The sequence below is a fragment of the Cervus canadensis genome, chromosome 31 (assembly GCF_019320065.1).
Source record: "Cervus canadensis isolate Bull #8, Minnesota chromosome 31, ASM1932006v1, whole genome shotgun sequence".
NCBI classification, from domain to species: domain Eukaryota; kingdom Metazoa; phylum Chordata; class Mammalia; order Artiodactyla; family Cervidae; genus Cervus; species Cervus canadensis.
In genome coordinates this window covers 22,009,543-22,031,609 of record NC_057416.1, presented here as the reverse complement: position 1 = coordinate 22,031,609, position 22,067 = coordinate 22,009,543, and the positions used below count along the sequence as shown (strand labels likewise).

Sequence of the window (22,067 nt, the reverse complement as noted above, 5' to 3'; positions counted from 1 at the left end):
TGTCCACACTTTTCAATTCTGGATGCAGGAAGCAAGAATGTCTGTTATCTTTTTGTGTTTTTCTATGTTAAAATAGTCACCCTCTCCTACCAAACAAAACAGAACAAAACACCAAGCTTTATAACATTGTCTGTATTTTTCTCATTTCAACATGCACTAACATAAATTAAACTGTCTATTACTACTGATCCACAGGCCACTATTTGGGAGACAGGAGTCTTCTTTTATCAATTGTATCTCACAGCCCACTGTGGGACAGGCACTATGTTTGCACTTTCTTCTATCCTGTGATTCTGTGGTTCTATGATACTTCATTTTCAGTAGATACTCCTTGTACAGTTCCTTTCTGATCTTACATTTCCTCTGAAACCAGGAAAAAACTGCAATTATGTCAACATTGTTAATAGAAGCTATCGTATGCTGATTAGATTCCCTAATTGGTAGCTATTTAAGCCCTTGATTTACTTTAAAAAGAGGGAGTGAGACTGAAGAAAAAAGTTTTCAAAAAAAAGAATGAAGGAATCTCCAGGAAGCTAGTGGTTTAGTTGCTCAGTCATGTCTGACTCCTTGCAACCCCTGGACTGTAGCCCGCCAGACTCCTCTGTCCAACAGATTCTCTAGGCAAGACTACTGGAGTGGGTTGCCATGCCCTCCTCCAGAGGATCTTCCCAAACCAGGGATCGAACCTGTGTCTCTTATGTCTCCTGCATTGGCAGGTGGGTTCTTTACCACTAGCACCAGCTGGGAAGCCCATAAAAATAATAATGATTACAAATTATATAACATGTAATATCAATTATATAAAATAATACAATAATTATGTTACATTAATAAATTTTAGAAAGTATTGGCAAGGGGACAAAGAAAAAAATGTTCACTCCTCAAATTAATGCCAGTAATTCTTGATTGCATAGTGATGTGTTTGTTTTGAGCTGGTACTATTTACAAAGGCAGCACAGAGACAGTGGACCTGGTTTTAGATGTTTAACAACTCAGATAAAGCTGCAACTCCTTGGTATGACATTGAGATCATGAAGTTCAATCAACATACACCACTAATAGCAATTTACAGTTTATCATGAAGTTTCACTGTAAACTCATCCCTAACCACCAATGTCCAGACATGACTTCTTTCTATGTCACTGAACTCACTGACTAGTACACTTTTCTTCACTCCTTAGGATACCTCTGAAACATAACTTCCCCTGGGAAGCTTTTCTTTCGACTCTGCTAGTCCACACTTGCTGCTCCCTTGTGTTCTCACTGTTTTCTTTAATACACTTTCATTAGATAGTTCCTACTTGATTTTAAAGTATTCTTTTTATATTAAATTAGTTCTTATTTTATGTTAAAATTATATTTTGTATAAGTCTTCCACACAGGACAGTAAGGAGAGAATGTCATTTCTATGGCTTTATGAATGATGACGTAGAGATAAGTGAAATGAGTAAAACTGCAGACCAGGTGAGTTTAAGACCCTGAGCTTGAAACTAGGTCTCCTGTGTCCAACTCATGCTCTTTCTACTCTGCAGCACCACTCTTTATAGCATGATAGGATGCTCAATTTCACTAAATACTACAAGTATCATCACTGTTCTTTAAAATGATAGTAAAGAAATAATTTTAAAAAAGTAACAGTGACTCCTAACAGTCTACATTTACTGTGTGTTTATAATATGCCCACAATGTTCTAAGAGATTTAGATGTATTAATTCATTTAATCCTCATAATGATCCTATAAGTATACTATTATTCTTACTGTACAGGTAAGGAAATTGAGATGCTGAAAGATGAGATAATTTGCTTGAAGTCACCCAGCTAAAGAAGGGCAGAATAGAAATCCACACCCAGGTGGTCTGGATCTGTCATCTATATTCTTAATGGAACTAGACTTAACTACTGGTCTTTTCTCTCAATGGAACTTTGACAATGAACAATGTCTACAAGATGAGTTTCAATGTTGATACTCTACGTACTATGGAACCAAGATTTGTCTTTGGTTTTACATCTATAGCCTCAACTCTAATTATACAGCACAAAAGAGAATTGATTCAGATGATTGAGTACATTGAATTTCATATGGACAGTTATTATGAAACAAGCAGGCTTTTTATTTTTGGAATTTCCCCCCTCTTCCTCTACAGTAATAAAGGAAACTGGGAATTGAGGGAGAAAAGGAAAACAAACAAACAAACAATTTCTGATTTGTGTGGGACTCCATTCAAGGTTGAAGGTATCATGCAGAGGTGAGTTTCAGAGTGTTCAAAACAACTGTTCTCTTTTGACGTAACTTTGAGATGAAAAAATAAAATTGTAAAATATGTTGTGACAAGCTGCTATGTGAAAGACTTTTTACATGTAGAACAATAAAGAATGGAACAAACACTTTCATTACAGTTTACATTGTAAACATTACCTGAGTATAAAACCTAAATAACAACAAACTAAAAGCATATGTAAGAAAAAAATCTTCATAAATATTTTGTGCCCTTTGATAATAATCAATCAAAAATTCACTTTATTAAGAAAGTAAATTTAAGAAGGCAATATTGAACAACTATCAGAATCATAAAATACAGCTGGGAATGTATCCAAGAAGAAAAATTTCTCATTTCTAACACATTAAAATAAAATTCATAGTCACTATTATAGTTATTTAAATGCTATTGTAGTTTACTAATTAAGAAGAAAAAACAATTCATGCCACTGTGATTTTAGCAGTCACTAAAATGCCTGATCTATATTCTGGACATTCTCATCTACACCTTAGCAATACTGAATATGTATCTCTCATTATTTCCTTAAAATATATCTTGAATACTATATATACAATTTTACTCCTGGATATTTGGGCCAAATGACCTGGTTCTTTCTCCTTCAGACTTCCTTAGATTATCATCTTTTTTCTGTCCCTACATTTTCCTAATTTGCCTATTTCCTGCACTTTTCCATCCTTTTCCTCTTTATTAATTAATTCACATTCATTCATGCTACATTTATTTCACTTCCTACACCATGACTTCGTATTTATCAAAATTAAAACTTCTCCCTTTTAACATATTACATGTCCTCTCTTTGTCAAGGACACCTTGAGATTTTAGTCAGAGTCAGTCTCTCCTACAAAATGAACAGTGGGAAAGTAGGATCCATTCCTATGTCTCTCCTGAAACTTGCTTCACTCACTTTATCCTGTCCTTCCCTAACCTAACATCATTTGGACCTCATAGTGTTTAGGTGATGCTCATATACACACTGTCCTATTAAAAGTTTCTGTTTTCTGTTTCAGGTTGTAAGGTACTAGAGGGTACTCAGAATGAAGTGTCAATAATGACCATGCTCACTTCTTTTAAACTTTTTATTGGGTGATTTTTTTTTTTTTAAACAATACCTGGGCTCTACTCAGCCAAGATAATGAGTAGGGAGTTTCACTCGGAAATTAGAAACAAGGAAGATAAGTAAGAGGTGATAAGTGCCTAGTTTCCTTCTATTGGTTTTGGAATTATGCTGGGATGAGTATTTCTAACTTGGACAATTGCCAAAAGTGACATGAAGAATGAATTTTCTATGAAAAGGAAGAAAGAGAACAAACCTGAGGCTGTGTATAATCCCCTCTAAACAACGAGTCAGCTGTTTGCATGGCCTGATAGAGTGAACTGGTGGTATCCCATCTGTTTTTTTGGCTGGCTTTACTCTAAGAATATATTTCCTCTCCTTCTGTACTGAGTTGTAAACACAGGCTCCCTCTTTTAAAGGCCAGTGTTCCTCAGGGTTATGGACAGAAGAGGAAATTCGTTTTAAAATAGCTTTGTGATAGAACTTCTGTCCTTTACACGAAATAAACCTTTTGGGAAACAAAACAGAATGGATGGGAAATAACATGATAAGAAAAGAGTTCTGTACTTTTGCATTAATTTCAAATCCAACCTCTTCACTAGGGGAGTTGTTAAAAGTTGGTGCTGACTCATTTCCCTCCCTCTGCTGTAACCCTGCGGGGAGACACCATTACAAGTCTCGCACATACTCATAAGCGTTAGTAACTTCTTGGGTCTTTGATGTGCTTTGGGTCAACAGAGTCATTGCAGCACACCTATCATGGGAGTGACTTTGAAAAGATTCTTGAGGCTTGTAGGGGCAAAAACACTGAGGAGGAAAAACTCCTGTTAAGAAACATATTGCTGTAAACCAGAAATAGTTCTGAAGTCTTCATTCAGTCTAGCAAACTCCAAGGACAAATGGACCCATGGACTAACACTAACTCCCCTGGGTGTGCTAACATACAGGGTCTGTGTGGGCTGAGCAGTTGGAAAACAGAGGGCCTGTGGGCTCTGCTGAACTCTGACAGCTGTAAATTTTGTCACAAAGTTCACTTACTTTCAGATATTTGAAGGTCAAGGTAATGAGAACCCCTGGCACAGACTAAGCTTAAATACACTATTACCCTCAGACTTTAAAGATAGCTTTAGTACTCTCTTGATTATTGATATGGACAAAGCTCAAATTCCAGATTTAAAAAAAAAAAACAACACTTTTACATAAAAATAAATAAATAAATTACTGTAGATCTAGACAATTTCAGGGTAATATATGCACACACCTATATACTCACAGGTTTTAGAAGCAATAAAATATTTTATTAAGCTAAAGTCATGGCTATTTCATTTCATTATGAGTAGGATACTTTACAAATGAAATAAATCATCAGCAAATAAAATGCTGTGCTTTAATGATCTTAAAACATAACATCTTTTTAAATGGTCACTAGATATTTTGCCGATTTTGCCAATTACTTGTCACACTTCAGTTGGAAATTCTGAACGATTCTATTCATTTATTAACTCAGCCAGAGAACTGTTTTTAAAATTTATGAGAATGCTTGTGGTCAAATTCCTCCACTGCTTTTACCTATGACTCAGTGGAGAGAATGCTTTTCAATTGGTTAGTGGTCCAAGCACCTGTCTTGTATTTTGGACGGTAACTGTAACTATGACACTAATTGGCTTGTTTCTTAGCACTTTCTCGATCATATTGCTTGAATTGGGCCATTCCTGTAATGGAGCATTTTGTGATCACATGCTAAAATGAAACTATTATAGCCCAGATGGCATTACTGGGAGGTCACCCTAGGAAAAATGAGACGGCACTGCAAGTTTTACTTTTCTATAGGAAAACAGGGTTCATTTCAGCCTGCAATGCAGTCTAATACACATTATTTGCACCTCCAAGGATACCTAATGCATATTGTAAGGCAGGGCCCTGAAAGTGGGATCTCACAGTCCAATGAGTGTGCAACTAAGCCTGAGTGAGTGCTACAACTAGAGAAGACCCGCACGCCACAACGAGAGGCCCGCATGCCAAACAGAGACCCAGCATAGCAACCGCCCCCCCAAAATACTCACCTATGGGTAAACAGAGGTAATCTTAGAGATTTAAAAGACACACTATGGCATTTGAAAAGAAACCTGACTGAAAATAATGCTAATCAGTCAATACATAATGAAGAACAAGCTAAAGCTGATATTTATTCTACTCTTAATGTAAACTCTTGATATGTTGACAAATCAGATTTGGCAAAATGTCTTCCTCCATCTGCCTCTGCCATGAAATTTTCAAAAAGACTATAGTAATATCCACATATTGATATTCGTACTGATATTTATGATTTTTCAGAATGAATCTTGACCTGGGGTAAAAGTACACCTTGAGATGTCAGATAAGAATACAATAAGTTTATAATAATTAGTATGATGCATCCAGTCTATGCATCCAAAATATACTCCTTTGATTGCTTCCATGATGATTAATTATGTGATACTCAGTCTAATGTTTAATTTTAAATGTTTAGAAGCCACAATTGAAAATTTTCACTTGATAGTCAATACACCAAAGACATATTAAGGAAACACTTGTTCTTGCCTTGGTAAAAATGCTTAAAATAATCCTTGAAAAAAATACAATGTCAAGTTAGATTACATTCCTTTGATAGTAAACACAAAAAATTCATAGTAAATATTATTAAAATTTGAAGAAACAACTTTTATAACAAATTATGTAATGGAAAGGGCATGGTATAGTTAAATGAAAGCACAGATGTTTTTCATAGGTCTCAGCTTATATAGTATTTGCTAAATTTTATTTCAATGATGGAATATGAACGATTACCTTCTCACTTGTATTATGAGTCACTAAAGGAAAGAAAAACCAATGAGGTGATATTCTTATAATAAATAACTCTTTCAATAAAAATAATATTTTTCAAAAAAGCTGTTAATTTAACCACAGAAAGTATTCTAGGCTAAGTTTACAGAGACAACATTGCAAAATTAATAGATGAACTGTTTTAGCAAGGAAGTAAAAACTAAAAGTGTATAAAATGCTATAGGATGATGTTGACATTCTAATGATTTTAATTTAAGAAACTAATAAAGCATAGTGAATTCTTTACAATATTTGAAATGAGGTAGGGAGTGATCACAAAAATCACTCATTATTATACAGAGGTTCACTGGTTATTTTACAGGAAAGAACTTGAACCTGAAGATAAGTTACTTATTTTTCTTTTTTAAAAAAAGCATATATTTAAAATTTGTTAAAATTTCTATGATGATAAGTTGCTGTTACTATTACATGCCCTGAACATACATTTAAAAAAATCCTATATGATTTGTTTCCCCAAGATAAAGGTGACATTTAAACAATGAGGGGGGAAGTAACTGCTTTTTAAAATAAACAAACAACTTGGATTATCTACAAAGCACTCTGAAAATATTTTGGAAATGTGTGCATTGTTATGTGAATTTTTTATTGAAAATTATGTGCTGTGTCTCCTATTAAAACTCCCATAAGCAAAGTTAAAAGAAACTGAATACAGCTTTCTAACTAGCTATTTTTTTTTTCTAAATGAAGAGTTGCAGTAATTTCAAGCATATGTGTTAAAAATATAAAAATGCAATTTCTTACTTGTTTTTAAGGGATCAACACAAAGATATTTATTAGTGAAATTTCAGGAAAATCCTTTCTTTAGACTGAATGGACAATTTTGTACCATGATACAGTTCAAAAGTTTCACAGTTTCATTTTGTCCAACTAGAGTTACCTATCCTTTGCCTGGTGGCCTTTAAATTCAAGTACTTAAATAAATTGACAGTTTGAATCAGGATGCAATCAGTTACATCAAGATTTAAAAAACAAATTGAAGCACAGTTTGTCACATTTCTTTTTCTAAAAATTATTAATGATAACACTTATAGAGAAAGCAAAAAAAATGTTTAGCACTACTAAAATGTAAACCTCAACCTTAAAAACAGACATTTTCCATGTTTGCTTTACATAATATATTAGTATTATTACACATAACATTACATGTGGATGATTTAAAGTAGTGGTTCTCAATTGGGGCAATTTTACCCATAAGAGAACATTTGGAAGTGTTTAGAGATGTTTTCAGCTGTCGTAACTAAGGAAGGTACTCTGACATTTAGACTGTAGAGACAGGAATGCTGCTAAACATTCTACAACGCACAGGACAATCCCCCATGACAAGAACTACCTGGCCCAAAATGCCAATAGTGCAGTCTAAGGAATTCTGCTTTAGAGATATATAAATGTGTATACATATAACACATAGTATGCACTCAAAATATTTCACTTAGGTGTATACTCAGCGTAAAGTTTGTAGACCACTGTAAGTTATGATTTCTCAGAAGTTCAGTTATGCTGTTTGGTTCAAAGTGCAAAATATCTGGTATTTGTTTCAATATACCATAATATCTTGACTCAAAGTTCACTTAATTTTTACCTCTGTGAATTATAAATCATGATTGACAAAAGAAGGACTTCTTAGGAAGCAAGGCCACATCTGTACTATATCTCAGAGCTGTTTTTCTGTTGTTTTTCTAAAGTATCAAAATGTTTAAAACAAAGTCAGATTTTCATGAGGTTCTATTATATTTGAATACAGAATTCAAGAAATTTAATCTCAAAGTAGGGGCACTATGATGAATTTCATAAAAATTATCCATCTGATTACCTTGGAGTTTCCAGGCAAAGAACTGAATTTAAAAAACATTTTATCAGGATCTCTGTCTCTACTTTGGTCAGCCTTTAAAAGAAAATTGTGGAGATAAACACAATTGTTAGCAGTTATCACTTTTTTTTTTCCTCCAGTAAAAGGGTATTAAATCTCACCCAAAAGTTGCAGATTTACAATTTCAGTTTTCAAGGTTAGTATATTAGTTTTCCTGTTTTTGGTACGGGATGGAGATTAAAAATTGACCAGAGGTCTGAGTCACTCTCCAACTTTAAATTCCTCTTATCTGATAGTTTATCAAACTTCCGTTTCCTTTCTGCAATGCCCAGACCTTCAGATCAATCATGAATCATGGCTTCACAACAGAGATTTAGCGACTGAGTTATAAAATTAAAAAGGCAATGGAGTTTTGAATATAGGATCAGACAGATAGAGATAAAGACAGACCAACAGACAGACACACTCACACACAATGAAATGAAGCAAGATAGTTTTATAAGTATTTCCTTAAAAGCTGGAGGAGTTGATGATGGAGGAAGGATATCATAAAAGCTTTCTATAAAGAAAACAAAAATTAACTGTGTAGTAGTCATTATTTGGAGAGGGGCAGTGAGTGACTTTAGCTTCCATAGCTTTGAATTTCTGAAGGGCATGGTTTTATATTCCTGTGAGAAGATGGAGGAACGCAGAAGGAAACCAACTTAAGTTTATGTAATTTATATTGTCTGTATTGACTGATTTTCATGCTATTTTGTTTTAGTTGATGCTAAAGAATGTAAAGAACGCTAAAGAATAAGGAAATAAAGAGAATGTTAAGAGTCACTGATGACTTTGATTTTTCTACTGAATTTTCCTAAAGCCTGTACATTCTCTGCTGTTCTTTTGTATTAAGCATTTTTTTCAATTCTGACTACATTTAAATAGTGTCTTAGTAATTAAAAATATTCATTAAAGGAGAATATCCAAGTTTACAGGACTGAAATATATCAACAATGCTTATAATATTTACTGGGAGCAAAAAACTTCAGAAGAAGAAATAAAAGACACTGAGCCTAAACTAATAAGTTGTAAAACTGGAACATAAAGTGAACAGAAACAATGGATTTGATCTCCAATAGAGATCTGTATTTCAAAATCATTTCTGCAAATTCATTTATCATGTTAAATCAGTTTTGGAAAAGCTCCTTCTCAGACATTTGGAAAGAAGGAAATCACTACTTTGATATAAGGCAGATGGTCCTACTTATTTGTTATTTGGTAACTGGTGGCTCAATAGAACCACTTTGAATTTTCCATCCGTTAAGTGATTTAGTTAAACATGTATATTTTGACATCTTTTGGAGAAACTGTTTTATGCCTTCATTATCTTCAAAATGAAAGCTACATAAGGCGTTTATCAATCTTGCTGCTTTTAAATCTCTTTCTCTGAAGTTCTTCATATAAATCTTAAATAATCTAGTAATCTAGGTCATTTGATCTGTAGGAGTAGAATAGAAATCTAAAATGAATAGTGTTTTAGTTTTCTCATTCTTCCAGACTGAAAACTCCTGAACAAATGATGGGGTGGGAGAGTAAAAGCAGAGAGAAGAATGATAGATATCTCCTGCAGGGACCTTTTAATGATGAACATCGATCTATTTCTAAAACCCATTGGCATCCACTGCATTAGTTACCAACAAATACTAGTCATGCTTCCTCTGTTTACTAGATAAACACCAATATAATACCATATCATGCTTGGTAAGGGAAATGTCAATTTCTTTTTTCTATTTCCTTATCACTGAAACTGTTATAGCCTAATAGCTATAAAATAGAAATGAAAAGTCAGTTGGCACTGAAAAGAAAAGCAAGGAAAAGAAAACCAAAGAAACCCCAAAGCAAGGAGTGGGGGACTTTTAAAAAATCTCCATGAGGTCCTGGCAGGTAAAACAATCCTATGTGTTGTAAAGATTAGTGTTCTAGAATGAAAATTGAACACAACTCACACATTGTATGTTGGCAAACTGCAGCTGATTAAGCGTGAGATTAAATAAATCATAACCAGGACTTTACTCAACATAGAAAAGTTGTTCCTACAAATGCTTGGCACCTTGCCTGATGGACAAGAAATAATTGGTGCCTTCAATTTAAACTAACAGTGGTATAAATACGTAAACACTCTAGGGAGAATTTAACTTAATATTTCAAAGGCTTCCATCTCTGTTTAACAGCTAGATAAATGGCATTCTTTTATTTTGGTCATATAAGATGACCAGCCATGCTGGCCGTCCAAGCTTGCAGAGTTGCCTTGATCCTATCTGTATCCCTAATCCTCTCCTAGGATAAGTTGGGTCACTCTGTTAAGACACAGTTAAAGAGTACTCAGCTTTTCTCTGGAACACTCAGTAACTGCTGTTTCTTCTGTTGAACTGTAAGTTCCACAAGGGCAGGGGCTGTGATGGCACTGTTTATTGATATGTCTCTAGCACCTAGGACAATGCTTGACATACACGAATGAATGAATGCATTTGGGTTTGTTCATTTCCTAAGACTGTATTTTCTTTTTATCTTGCTTCATCTGAGGATTTGGTTTTGGTGTTGCTTTTGGCACTCATGTTACCAACGAAGATTGATTTAGAAAATGTTCATTTTGATGTGATACTTTAATGTCATAAATTTGAGAGAAAGGTGAAATGGATGAAAAATGATGGCCCAGCTTTTCCTTTTTGAATTTTTAAAAGACTTTTTTGATATGGACCATTTTTAAAGACTTTATTGAACTTTTTACAATATTTCTTCTGTTTTATGCTTTTCTTTTTTTTTTTTTTTGCTCCCCGACCAAGGATTGAACACTCAACCTCTGCATTGGAAGGTGAAATCTTAACCACTGGACTGCCAGGAAGTCTCAATTACCTGGTTTTTAATGACAGGCTGCCTGGTATCATTGACAGTGCTTGTGTTTTCTCAAGTAGCTTTCTCAGAATAGTTTCAAGAACTTCAAACATGCCTTTCATCCTCGTGTTATCTCTGTGATACGTGAAGTATTTTCGATATCACCATATAACAGCTTGGGAGGCAGGCAGGTCTGAAAGGCAGAAGTCCAGAAATGTTTCCCATTTGACCAAATGTTTGTTTCTACTTCTGGACTTCACTCATTTTAGTTTGACCTGATCAAAATTTGCTTTACTCCAGGGTACTGGACTGGTTTTTATTTGCATAGCTATATTCTGTTTGCTATAATAGAGAATTTTAAAATGGCTTGTGCTTTACTTTTGATTCTTTAAGTTTTGAGAAGAGATGTTTAATGTGGTGGGAGCTTAACTATAATTTATTTGTAATTTCACAATTAAAAGTAACATTTATTTATTCATATTAATTTTTATTAACTTATTGCCTTTCTTTATAGTCTCAGAGATGAAGGTGAAAGACTTTTAATAAAAATTCTGCAGGATAATATCAACATTAAAATGCCCCAATAATTAACTTAAAAATACTGAGAAAACAAGACTTTTCCTCAAGAGTGATTACTGGCTGTAGGTAGCTCAGGAAAGCAAAATGATCACGCAAACCTCATGATGTGCAGTCATACCCACATTCTGCGTGGGTATGGGCTGTGTATGGGCTCACAGTTATGTATCACACACCCTCATGTGTGCTAAGTCATTTTAGTTGTGTCCGACTCTTTGCGACCCTATGGATATAGCCCACCAGGCTCTTCTGTGCATGGGATTCTCCAGGCAAGAATACTGGAGTGGGTTTCCATGCCATCCTTCAGAGGATCTTCACAAACCAGGGATTGAACTCGAGTCTCTTACATTTCCTACATTGGCAGGTGGGTTTTTTTACCACTAGCACCACCTGTGAAGCCCACATCACAAATCCTCAAGCACAACCTTCCAATCTATGACACTATATTCTTGAAACGCATATTCTATATTTCTATGTAAATTCTAACCAAAAAATGCCTCACTGAGTTTATCAAAAATCTTCATGTTTTCAGAAAACATATAATTTGGGAAGATGCTGGAAAATTTTTGGTTTTTACCACAAGGACATGCATTTTAAAAGATAAGACATTAAGAAAGAAAACTAATAAAGCTGGCTTTGCCCATGAATCAAATCTGAAACAGAGGGATTCCATCTCCAGTGAAAAGAAACCCCCAGCAGATTCCTTTCCCTTCCTTGGCTCCTCTTCAATGATGAAATTTCATCTTTTAGCAGCCTTGGCCAAGTCTGCAGTTAAGGCTCCCACAATGCAATAACACCTCAGACTAAGGTTTCATGAGAATTTGGTACTTTAATTCACATCAGAGTAAGTACTTTTTTTTTTTCTGTTTTTCTTTATAAGAAGATATATCCTGGAATTTCCCCCTACACCACATGAAGAGCTCAGGTATCATAAAGAATAATTTGCATGTTGATGTAGAAAGTGAGCAAACATTATTAATATAAATGACTAAGAAATAATCAGAATGAGAACTTCACTGGTGGTCCAGGGGCTAAGACTCTGAGCTCTCAATGCAAGGGGCCCTGGTTTGATCCCTGGTCAGGGAGCTAGATCCTATATGCTTCAGCTAAGAGTTTGAGTGCCACAACTAAAGATCCTGCATGCCACAACTAAGACCTGGTGCAGCCAAGTCAATAAATACATAAAATACTAAAAAAAGAAAGAAAGAAAGAAACATAGATATACTCAGAATGGCTAAAGAGAATGGAAAATAGGCAAAGCGAGTCCTTCAAACCATGAAGAACATCCTTAAATGACTGAGTTAGCATTCTTCTGCTGTTTCAGCAGTTCTTTAGGAAAGCCACATTTTATATTTTTGGAACTCTGCTGACAGGCTGTCAAGATAGCTCTCCTCCTTGCTTGGTTTGGCGGTCTCACAGCCCTACCTGGGGAAGCAGGGCCTGTGGCCTGCGGTGACTGCTGAGGTTTCAGGCCTCTCTTATCGCTGGCGGAACTGGCATCTTGTCAAGTCTTACTGAAGAGCCCTTATTTCTGTAGCCACTGAGGAGAATGGAGTACAACAGTCTTGCCAGGCGCACACCCGCCCAGACGATGTTTTCTTCCTCGGAACATGGAAAGGCCACTTTTGGGGAATGGTGTAAGGAGACAAACCAGCTGCCACTTCCGAGGGGGAAAATTTGATCCCTTTGTGCTCTTATCTGCATCCACTTCCAACAGTACTGGTTCACCTCTGCTGGGTCCCAGAGAAGGTAAAAAGGAGAGCGGAAAACGCTTGATGTGAGTGCTCATGGCCACGAATGAGTGACAAGAGATGGGTCTTGGTGGACAGCTTGATAACAGCCTTGGTTCAGGATGGGGGTCAGGTACTGTCATACCCAGCCCCACAGATGTACACAGTGTTTGATCAATCACACAGCCACCTGGGGAGAATGCACAGACAGCACATACTTCTGGTTCATTCATACATTCATTCATTCATTTGACAATTGATCGAGTGTTATCGTGAGCTGGCACTGGTTCTAAGCGTTAGGGTTATAGTAGTGAACTAGGGTTACAACAGTGAACAGAGCCACCCCAAACCCCTGGCCTTTAGGAGCTTACATCCCAGTGAAGCCTACAGTCAACATTCTCTATAGACAAGATAAAACCGGCAGCCATTTTCCAAATGTCTTAAAAATAAATTATTTAATTAAAAATAATTAACTTGTGAAATTTTCTGCCTTGGTGCCAGGCTGGCAAAATCTGAATTTAAAGATTGAATATGGGAAAATAAAACCTCAAAGATAATGTGTTCCATTATCTATATATGCTTCAAAAATACTACCATAATAATGCTTAGACTTTCCAGGTGGCACAGTGGTAAAAAATCTGCCTGCCAATGCAGAGATGCAAGAGGTGTGGGTTTGAACCCTGGGTCAGGAAGATCCCCTGGAGCAGGACATGGCAACCCACTCCAGTATTCTTGCCTGGAGAATCCCAGGGACAGAGGAGCCTGGTGGGCTGCTGTCTACGAGGTCGCACAGAATTGGACCGGCTGAAGTGACTTAGCAGCAGCAGCAGCAGAGTCGGACACAACTAAGCACGCAGCAGCAAGCGCTCTGCAAGGCAGGACAAATTCAGGAAAATTCAGCATCCAGTTTTCCTTAGAATTCCATTGTATATTGATTATGAACTATTAAACAGTCACTCTTAGAAACCACATATAGCTTTAACTTGTTCAATTCTACCTCATTACACAAAACCAGTGCACAAGCTCATGGAGTAACCTGCCTGCATTTCTGTCCACCTCTGCAAAGTGCCACGACTCACTCCCCAACACATCCTCAGCAGAGCTGCAGTAGTCAGTTTACCAGGTCACGGAAGTGCATCCACAGGGGCAGCAGCCCCCTGGGGGGATGGTGGGGTGGGGCCTTCCCCCAGCTGCCTCCAAGCCGGCCCCTCCTGCACTCATGTTGCTTCCCTGGAAAGGTGTCCGAGATGGTCGTCCTTACCACACTGCCTCCCTGCTCCATGAGAAAATAAACCACCCACAGCATCCCTCTGCTCTAATGGGTTTCTGCTCCAGATGGTCCCGTCAGACCCAACCTCATCTCCTTGCCAGGCTTTCAAGGTCCTGACGCTCTGCAATCAACCCAATCTGGTAACAATCACAATCATAAAGTTAACAGCAATATTTCATATTTCCTCTTAGAAATTGATTGTACACATGGGATTTCATTTGATTAAAATGATCTCTATTGACAGAGGGTTACTCTGAATTTCAGAAAGGTCAAGTGATTTGCTCAAAGCCACCCAGTTGCCAAGTTAGAGCCCAGTGCTTCTGAGCTCCAAACCATTTTTCTGGCTATTGCTTTTCCTTTCCATGACACACTCTTTACTCCAGTTGGCTCCAGCTCATTTTCAGTTCCCACCACTGGCCACACTCCTCCCCGACTGGTAATATTCTTCTGCTCAATTTGCCCCAGCCCTGTCCCCAGCTAGACCGGGTCCCTTCCTTGCCACAGGCTTCCCACAAAGTTTTCTCTTCTTTTTCTGAAAAACTTCCTTACCGAAGGTTTAGCCTAAAGGTTCTCAGCCTCAGAATTATTGACATATTGAGACAAATAACTTCTGCTATGGAAGGGCTGTCCTGGTGCATTGTAATGGGTGGACCAGCATCCCTGGTCTCTACCCATTAGATGCTAGTGGTGCCTCCAGCTGTGGCAGCTAACAGTATTTCCAAACACTGCCAAACATCTTCTGGCGCCAAGAGGTGGCTGAGAGTCGCTGGCTGAGCCCGCAGTTATTCTCTAGTTGAATGATGTGGGTCTGGTATGTCTCCCCATGAGACTTCAAGTGTGGGCAGAATGCATTTTCTTTGTATTCTCTGAAGATGTTGGGCACTCAATAAATATTACGGACCTTTGCCTCTCCTTCCAGTTTCATATGGGAGCTGCTGACCATATCCTCACATTCCTGATTGACTTTGAGTTTTATGGCATAGTAATTAAAAGTCTAGGCTACAGAATTTTAAGAAATGGGCATTAAAATCACTTCTATCATTTATTAGACAACCCACAGAATGAAAGAAAATATTTGCAAGTCTATAGACATTTCTCCTAAGAAGATAACAGCAACAAGTACATGAAAAGAAGCTCCAGGTCACTAGCCATCAGGAAGAAGTAAATCAAAACCACAATAACCTGCCACTTCATACCCACTAACATAGCTATAATTTAAAAAATGGAAAATAACAAATGTTGGTGAGAATGCAGAGGAATTGGAACCCTCATGCATTGCTGGTAGATGTAAAATGGTTTATTCTTTGAATAAGTTCAAAATAAATAACTATATCACTCAAAAAATTCTACTAGGTATAGATACAAAAGAATTGGAAATGGATGTTCAAACAGAAACTTGTACAAGAGTGTTCGCAACAGCTGAACAATAGCTAATTAAATATATTTTATAATAAATATATTTTCACAGTGGTTAAAAAGTGTAAACATTTCAAACATCCGTCATTGGATGGATAGATAAATAAAATGTAGTAGAGTCATACATGGAATACTATTCACCCATAAAAAGAATGAAATTCTGATACATGCTACTACATGGGTAAAAATTGAAATATTATGCTAAGTGAAGCAAGCCAGACACAAAAGGTCACATATTGCATAACTGCATTTACATGAGATATCCAGAACAGGCAAACCCAGAAAGCAGATCAGTGGTTTCTAGGTGTTGGGGAGCAACAGAGATGGGGAGTGACTGCTTAATGGGTATGAGGGGTTCCCTTTGGGGTGATCAAAATTTTCTGGACCTATATAATGGTGGCATGCAAAGCAATGCGAATACACTAAGTACTCCTGAATTGCATATTTTTAAATTGTTAAAATGGTGAAGTTTGTATTTTGCAACAATAAAGAAAACTGAATGGCTGGTAATGGTTCAGTAGCAGGGATGTCAGTGAGGGTTGTTTTGAACAAGGTATGTTTCTGAGCATACAGGAGATACAAAATTTGAACTTTTCAGCAAAGAAAGATAAGGGTGACCAAAATAAAGATGGAGGCCTGAGCAGAACGGCTGGTGGGACAAGTGGGGTAAGTCCTTTTATATTCTCCTATAATTACATTCTATAATAGAGTTACATTCTACTACAGAATATAACTATAGAATTATACTCTCTAATTTTGGTCCAGGCAAGAATTGCTTTAAAGCACAAAACATATTTTCCTCAGAGACCAAATGCTTCCAGACTGTTAAATACAACTATCAATAAGTGAGCACATCAAGTAGGATGCTATGTTCCTTGGATTTTGTAATCAGATATTATTGTCTTCTTACCCTTAAGAAAAGGAGCAAATATCCTTTGGCTCACTCACAGTTCATCAATTTTTATAACATTTGTTTTATAGATACTGTGTTCCTGTGAAGGAGGGAGGTGTATACTCACAGAGCATATTTCCTTTTTCTACATCAGAGAGTTCCATACATCATTGCTTTAGGGACTAAATATGGCTTTTGATTCACTGTTGCATTAAAGTGTCCCCCCTCAAAAAAAAATATACAGTTTCAAATAAGGACTGTTAACCATTCACGTGGAGATCAACAGACTCAGGAGGTGTGACTGTGTGTCCTGCAGGGGAAGCGCGGTGACAACCACACAGTCACAGCCTGGAATGTCGGCAAGAAGGGCTGTGGGCTGAGTGATGAGAGGTAGCCCCAGTGAGAAGGTGTGAGGTGACTGGATCTCAAACCTAATGGGGCAGACTCGGGCCAAAGGAGGACTGGAGATGGCTGACTCCTGTGCACAAGGGGGTGAAGGGACTATCTTTCAAGTCTTCAATTCTGAGCCACTTTAAACTCTTTGGGTTTTCTCAGCCCTGAACTAAGGTCGTCACCTTTCACGGGTTTTCCCTACAAACTAAACAAACGCTGTCGTGTCGCCACCTCGTTCTCTCCTGGGGAGATGTTAGACACCACTGACCTCGATGATTGCTGCTGGCAGCACACCCAAATAGAGACATCTAGGCTGGAGAGAGGCCTCCAAAGCTGGCTGGCAACCAGAATCCTTCCCCAGGGACCCATTCCACACAATGGGAAAAACTGCTTCCAAAGGCTTCCATTTCTTAATGCCAAGGAAAGCACTGCCAAGGAGAAGTTAGTTCTTCTTTTAAGAGACAACAAAGAAGGTTGAAATTCTGAAGTCTAAGAAGGCCTTTTGATTATTTTCATCAATTAATATTTTGGCAATCTCTGGCACTCACAGTACTGTGCAATGGAAGATATCACAGACATATTACATCAGGAAACTTAGAACCATCCTCAAAAACATATTTTTGATTTCTTCACCCACCCTTGCTATTGTAGATGAGAGGGGGATAGAGGAAGCCCTATATCTTCAAACTCTTCAGATTATGGTAAGAAAATTTAAAAAGGTAGATAGTGTAGATTATCCCACGTTGGACTTTAAGCCATTGTACTAAAAGTGTTTTGAGAAAGGAAATTTACATTTCATATCAGCATTTTGTTGAGTATATTGATAATGTTTTATATAGGCTAGAAACATGTCTAGAAACATGGTAAAATGAGACTAATTATTAACAATTTCCCCTTGGACTTTACCTTCTGATTGCTCCTTCACCAGAATTTCCCCAAATTCTACTTGCTAAAATTTCCAAAGAGCTCCTAAACCCGAGGCACCCCATGGTGATTCCAGAATTCTATCTCCTAGCACAGCTTTCCTCCTGCCCCTGCCGCTTGTTTTTCCGAGATACTGTTCTTCCACACCTTTCTGCTTTCTAGGAACTATGCCTCCCTTCTCCACCATAATGAGAGGAGTTTAGGATTTGGAATTGAACAAACCTGGTTGAAATCTTAATTCCACCAGTTATTAGTTGTGTGACCTTTTGCAATCTTCCTAAATATTTGTGCCTTGATGCCTTCATTTGCAGAGAAGGGAAGAGTAACATTATAGGTTTGTTAAAGGATAATGTGACAGACTATATTTAAATCACTTAGTACAGAGTAGTACACATAGTAGGCACTCAATAAAAACTGTTTCCTTAGCTCATCAGACAAGAACTGCACCTTCCCTTCACCCCACAAGTCTCTCAGTTGGTGTCTAATATCTTGTGGGGCATCTTTGCACCTAAGACAGTTGTGCTTTGTTTAAAGAACAATAAATGCTCATTTAAACTAACATTATAATATATTTATGTCTCTGAAGCTAACTTTTTGTGTTATGTCTATTTTTGATCATTCCTTTGATACTTTTCTTCAATGCAACAAGGATTAAAAAGTCTAAAAGAAAAAGCTGACCACCAAGGATATTCACTAAATAAGGCAAAAAGAGAATACATAAAACTAACTTTAACTTGATGTTAAATCAATATTAATTGGTATAGAAACATTTCTTTGTATACATTTTTGAGCAGGAAACTTGAAAAAAGAAATTACTTGGTTGGCTAACACCACTGGAATGTCAAATTCCAATGAACAACAAGCACTCCATTTTATTGGACTGCTAGGAATACATACATATACATATATGAAAGTAGAGTATTATATTTGAAAATTTTATTTTAGTCTTTTAAGTCTTTAAAACTGGCTTCAACTGTTTCTACTTTTATATTGCTTTTAATTTTTCAGTGGTTAATATATTTCAGTAAAAGGTAGAGGGTTTTAAATTACATAGTAAAACAGAAACAAATCAAACGATTTCCTAAAAATGTGAAGAATGTCTGAAACTAACTCTAATAAGAAAGGAAAATGTACAGAGAGTATGTTTAAGAAGCTGTTTCTTTTTGCATTTATTTTACCCTGAATTGCTATGACCAGATTATTGAATTTTTGGAATAACTATAGGCTCTGAGGGCATATAAAATATCTGACAACAAAACCTTTTCTTTTTGATTACAAACATTTGGGATCTTTTGATTATAAGTTACATAGTATTTCACATAAACTGTTTCTGTTTAACACATGATGGTTTTAGAGTGCGGTGGCCCCTAGAAATGCTCACCAGTACTTCAATTCTCCTTTTATTGGGTATATGTCACGTTTGTCTTTCACTACCTCCTTGAAGATATATGTATCTATGTAGCTTGCTTTGGCTAAATGAACATTTGTAAGTAGAAGTCTTTAAGAGTTAGTGGGCAATTCACCCACTCCCTGGCCCCAACACTGGAAAAATTAGAGGAAAAAAATGATGCCTGTTCATGATATATGTTCATGCCAGGGTGAAGGAATGCAGAGTATAAGAAATGAAAGGAAACCTGGAGAAGCAGTGGTCAAGGTTATGAAGACATTCAGTGCCAAGCGAAGTGTTTGAACTCTATTTCAAAAGCAATGGAGGGACTTCTGAAGGTTTGTGAACTGGGGAATGAGGTGACCAGAGCTGAGCTACAGGAGAAGCTGGAAAAGTTTTCAGGTGCACGCTAGAAAAAGCCTAAGGAAAAGGCCATTGTCATAAATGGACTGTTCAGGCTGATTCTGATGAGAACTTGAAAAGAAAAGTGAGCTCCCTGCAGAGACTGAATCTGCTGGCACCTTGATCTTGGACTTTCCGGGCTTCAGAATAAAATAAATTAAACATATTTTCTCCATAAAACAACTGAAAATCTTTTACAAAAACAGTGAATCTTCTATAAAAACAAAGATTAGCTACTTGTTTTCTGAGACATGTACATGAAACCAGAGCCTATTTTCTAGAGGATCTCATTGCCAATGAGCAGATGGCCACCCTGCTGGTCAGAAGAGCTTATTCATGAACTAAGGGGCCACTGAATCTCATTAATGTTTTTTGCTTCTTGGCTGCTGCTGGAGGAATGTAAAATTCTTTGCAAAGTGTGAACAAATGGTGTCGACTCATCTGTTTATTAAGGACGTGAGAGCCTATGTAGTATCTGGGAGCTCCAAACGCCAGTGAAGTTGATTTTAGAACACTGGCGATTGTTTAAGGGCAGGGCAGGCTTGGACAGGTTTTGACATGTGTATCCCTGTCCGGCAGGACTCGGACTTGGGGTGGGGAGCTTCAAGTGGTGGTCAGAGGTGAATTCTATTCTGAGAAGGTTCTGGTTTGTTTTTCCTGCACTGCCCACTTCCTTCCTTAAGGAGCTACTTCCTCTTAAAGGACATTTCCTTGCCCCCTATTAGCACAGAGCCATGTGCAGTAAGGGTGAGACAGGGTGGTGATCCGCAGGGTGGAGTGCTTACAGATTCTCTCTCTTCCAGCTCTGTCGACTGCAGCTGCTCACCCGAGAGCCAAAGGCCAACTTTCTCACCCCGCAAATAGTATAATGCTTTGGGTGAGTTAACCATCAAAGACAAACCCAAAAAATGGAAGCTTCTCTAGGAATTTTCTAGGTAATAACAGAAGATGGGCTCCTGGATTAGGGGCTCAGTCATTTATCTCTTTGTGAGGGTTTCAATGAGTTTTCCTATCTGTATCAGGAAACGAAACGCCAATCTGAAGAATTCTTGGAGAGCTCAGCCACTTAATCTCAACTAATTAAAGTCTGTTGCACAGGCGGAAATGTTTGTTTCTTCTATACCCCTGTGTGATTTTAAATAGAAAGCTGATATTCTTATGTAAAGGTGGGAGTTCTGCCGGGAAGAAAACCATACTTCTTTTTCAAAGTGGCTCTTGACTGAGAGCATGTTTCCCCCGGACTGTTGAGGCAGCCCCAGGACGCTTTCAAAGGCTTCATTCTCCAGGCACTCCAACCAATGTAATCATCACATCTACATCTGAAGATTTCCCAAACAGGGGAAGTCAAGAGATTGGTCCAACAGAGTTCAGGAAGGAATGTGAACAGCCTGGCTGGCACCTACAACCAAAGAGGGCAAACAGATCATTCACTTCCTTCCCATGGAACAAGTATTTCTGAACTCACCACTGGTTAGAAGAGAGCTAATAAGAACACTAAACTGCATATGCAACACATAGAAGGGGAGATGCCCATGTCCATGGGTCCATTTTGGGGGGAACAAAACAACAGAGATTGTCCTTTTTTCTGCAGTTTGAAAATAATTTTTTCCCAAAAATTGATTAATTGACTTGAATATAACACTCTTGATGAATGCTACTTTTGATTTACATTTTGAGTTTTTTCCTAGGAAATTAGAATACAATTATCTCACATATACTTTCATCTTTTGGTAAAGATACAGGTGGCTCAGATAGTAAAGAATCTGCCTGCAATGCATGAGACCCTGGGCCAGGAAGATCCCCTGGAGAAGGGAATCTTCTCCACTCCCAGTATTCTTCCTCCCACTCCCAGTATTCCCACTCCCAGTATTCTTGCCTGGAAAATCCCATTGACAGAGGAGCCTGGTGGGCTACAGTCCATAGGGTCGCAAAGAGTTAGACAAAACTGAGTGACTAACACTTGCACTTTTTCATAGAGAAATTAGTGCTGCTTCTGTGATAGTGAACACACATACATACTGCACTTTACCAGAAATGCTTTGTCTGGTTTCACACTGTAAGTTAGTGGCAGAATACAGTGTATGTGTACTATTTTCTCAAGTTTACGCATTACTATTAGATAAAAATCCAAGACACATGCTCTATGGTCATAATGAGTCCTTTAATTCAATGTACACTCT

At 37.3% G+C, this 22,067-nt stretch overlaps 1 protein-coding gene across 8 annotated transcripts in view; it reads right to left on the bottom strand.

The window, feature by feature from the left end:
- The window catches only part of DLC1 (DLC1 Rho GTPase activating protein), a 415,436-nt gene that overhangs the window by 99,857 nt on the left and 293,512 nt on the right, over positions 1-22,067 (bottom strand). The window contains exon 6 of one of the 8 annotated variants that reach the window (XM_043454531.1): positions 655-13,393. The exons of 6 other annotated variants lie outside the window; for them this stretch is intronic. In XM_043454531.1, the coding sequence (XP_043310466.1) occupies positions 12,999-13,393 (395 nt within the window). In that variant the 3' untranslated portion in view covers positions 655-12,998. Of the gene's footprint in view, positions 1-654; positions 21,287-22,067 lie in introns of those variants that run through there. One more of the 8 variants, XM_043454532.1, reaches the window with a different exon arrangement.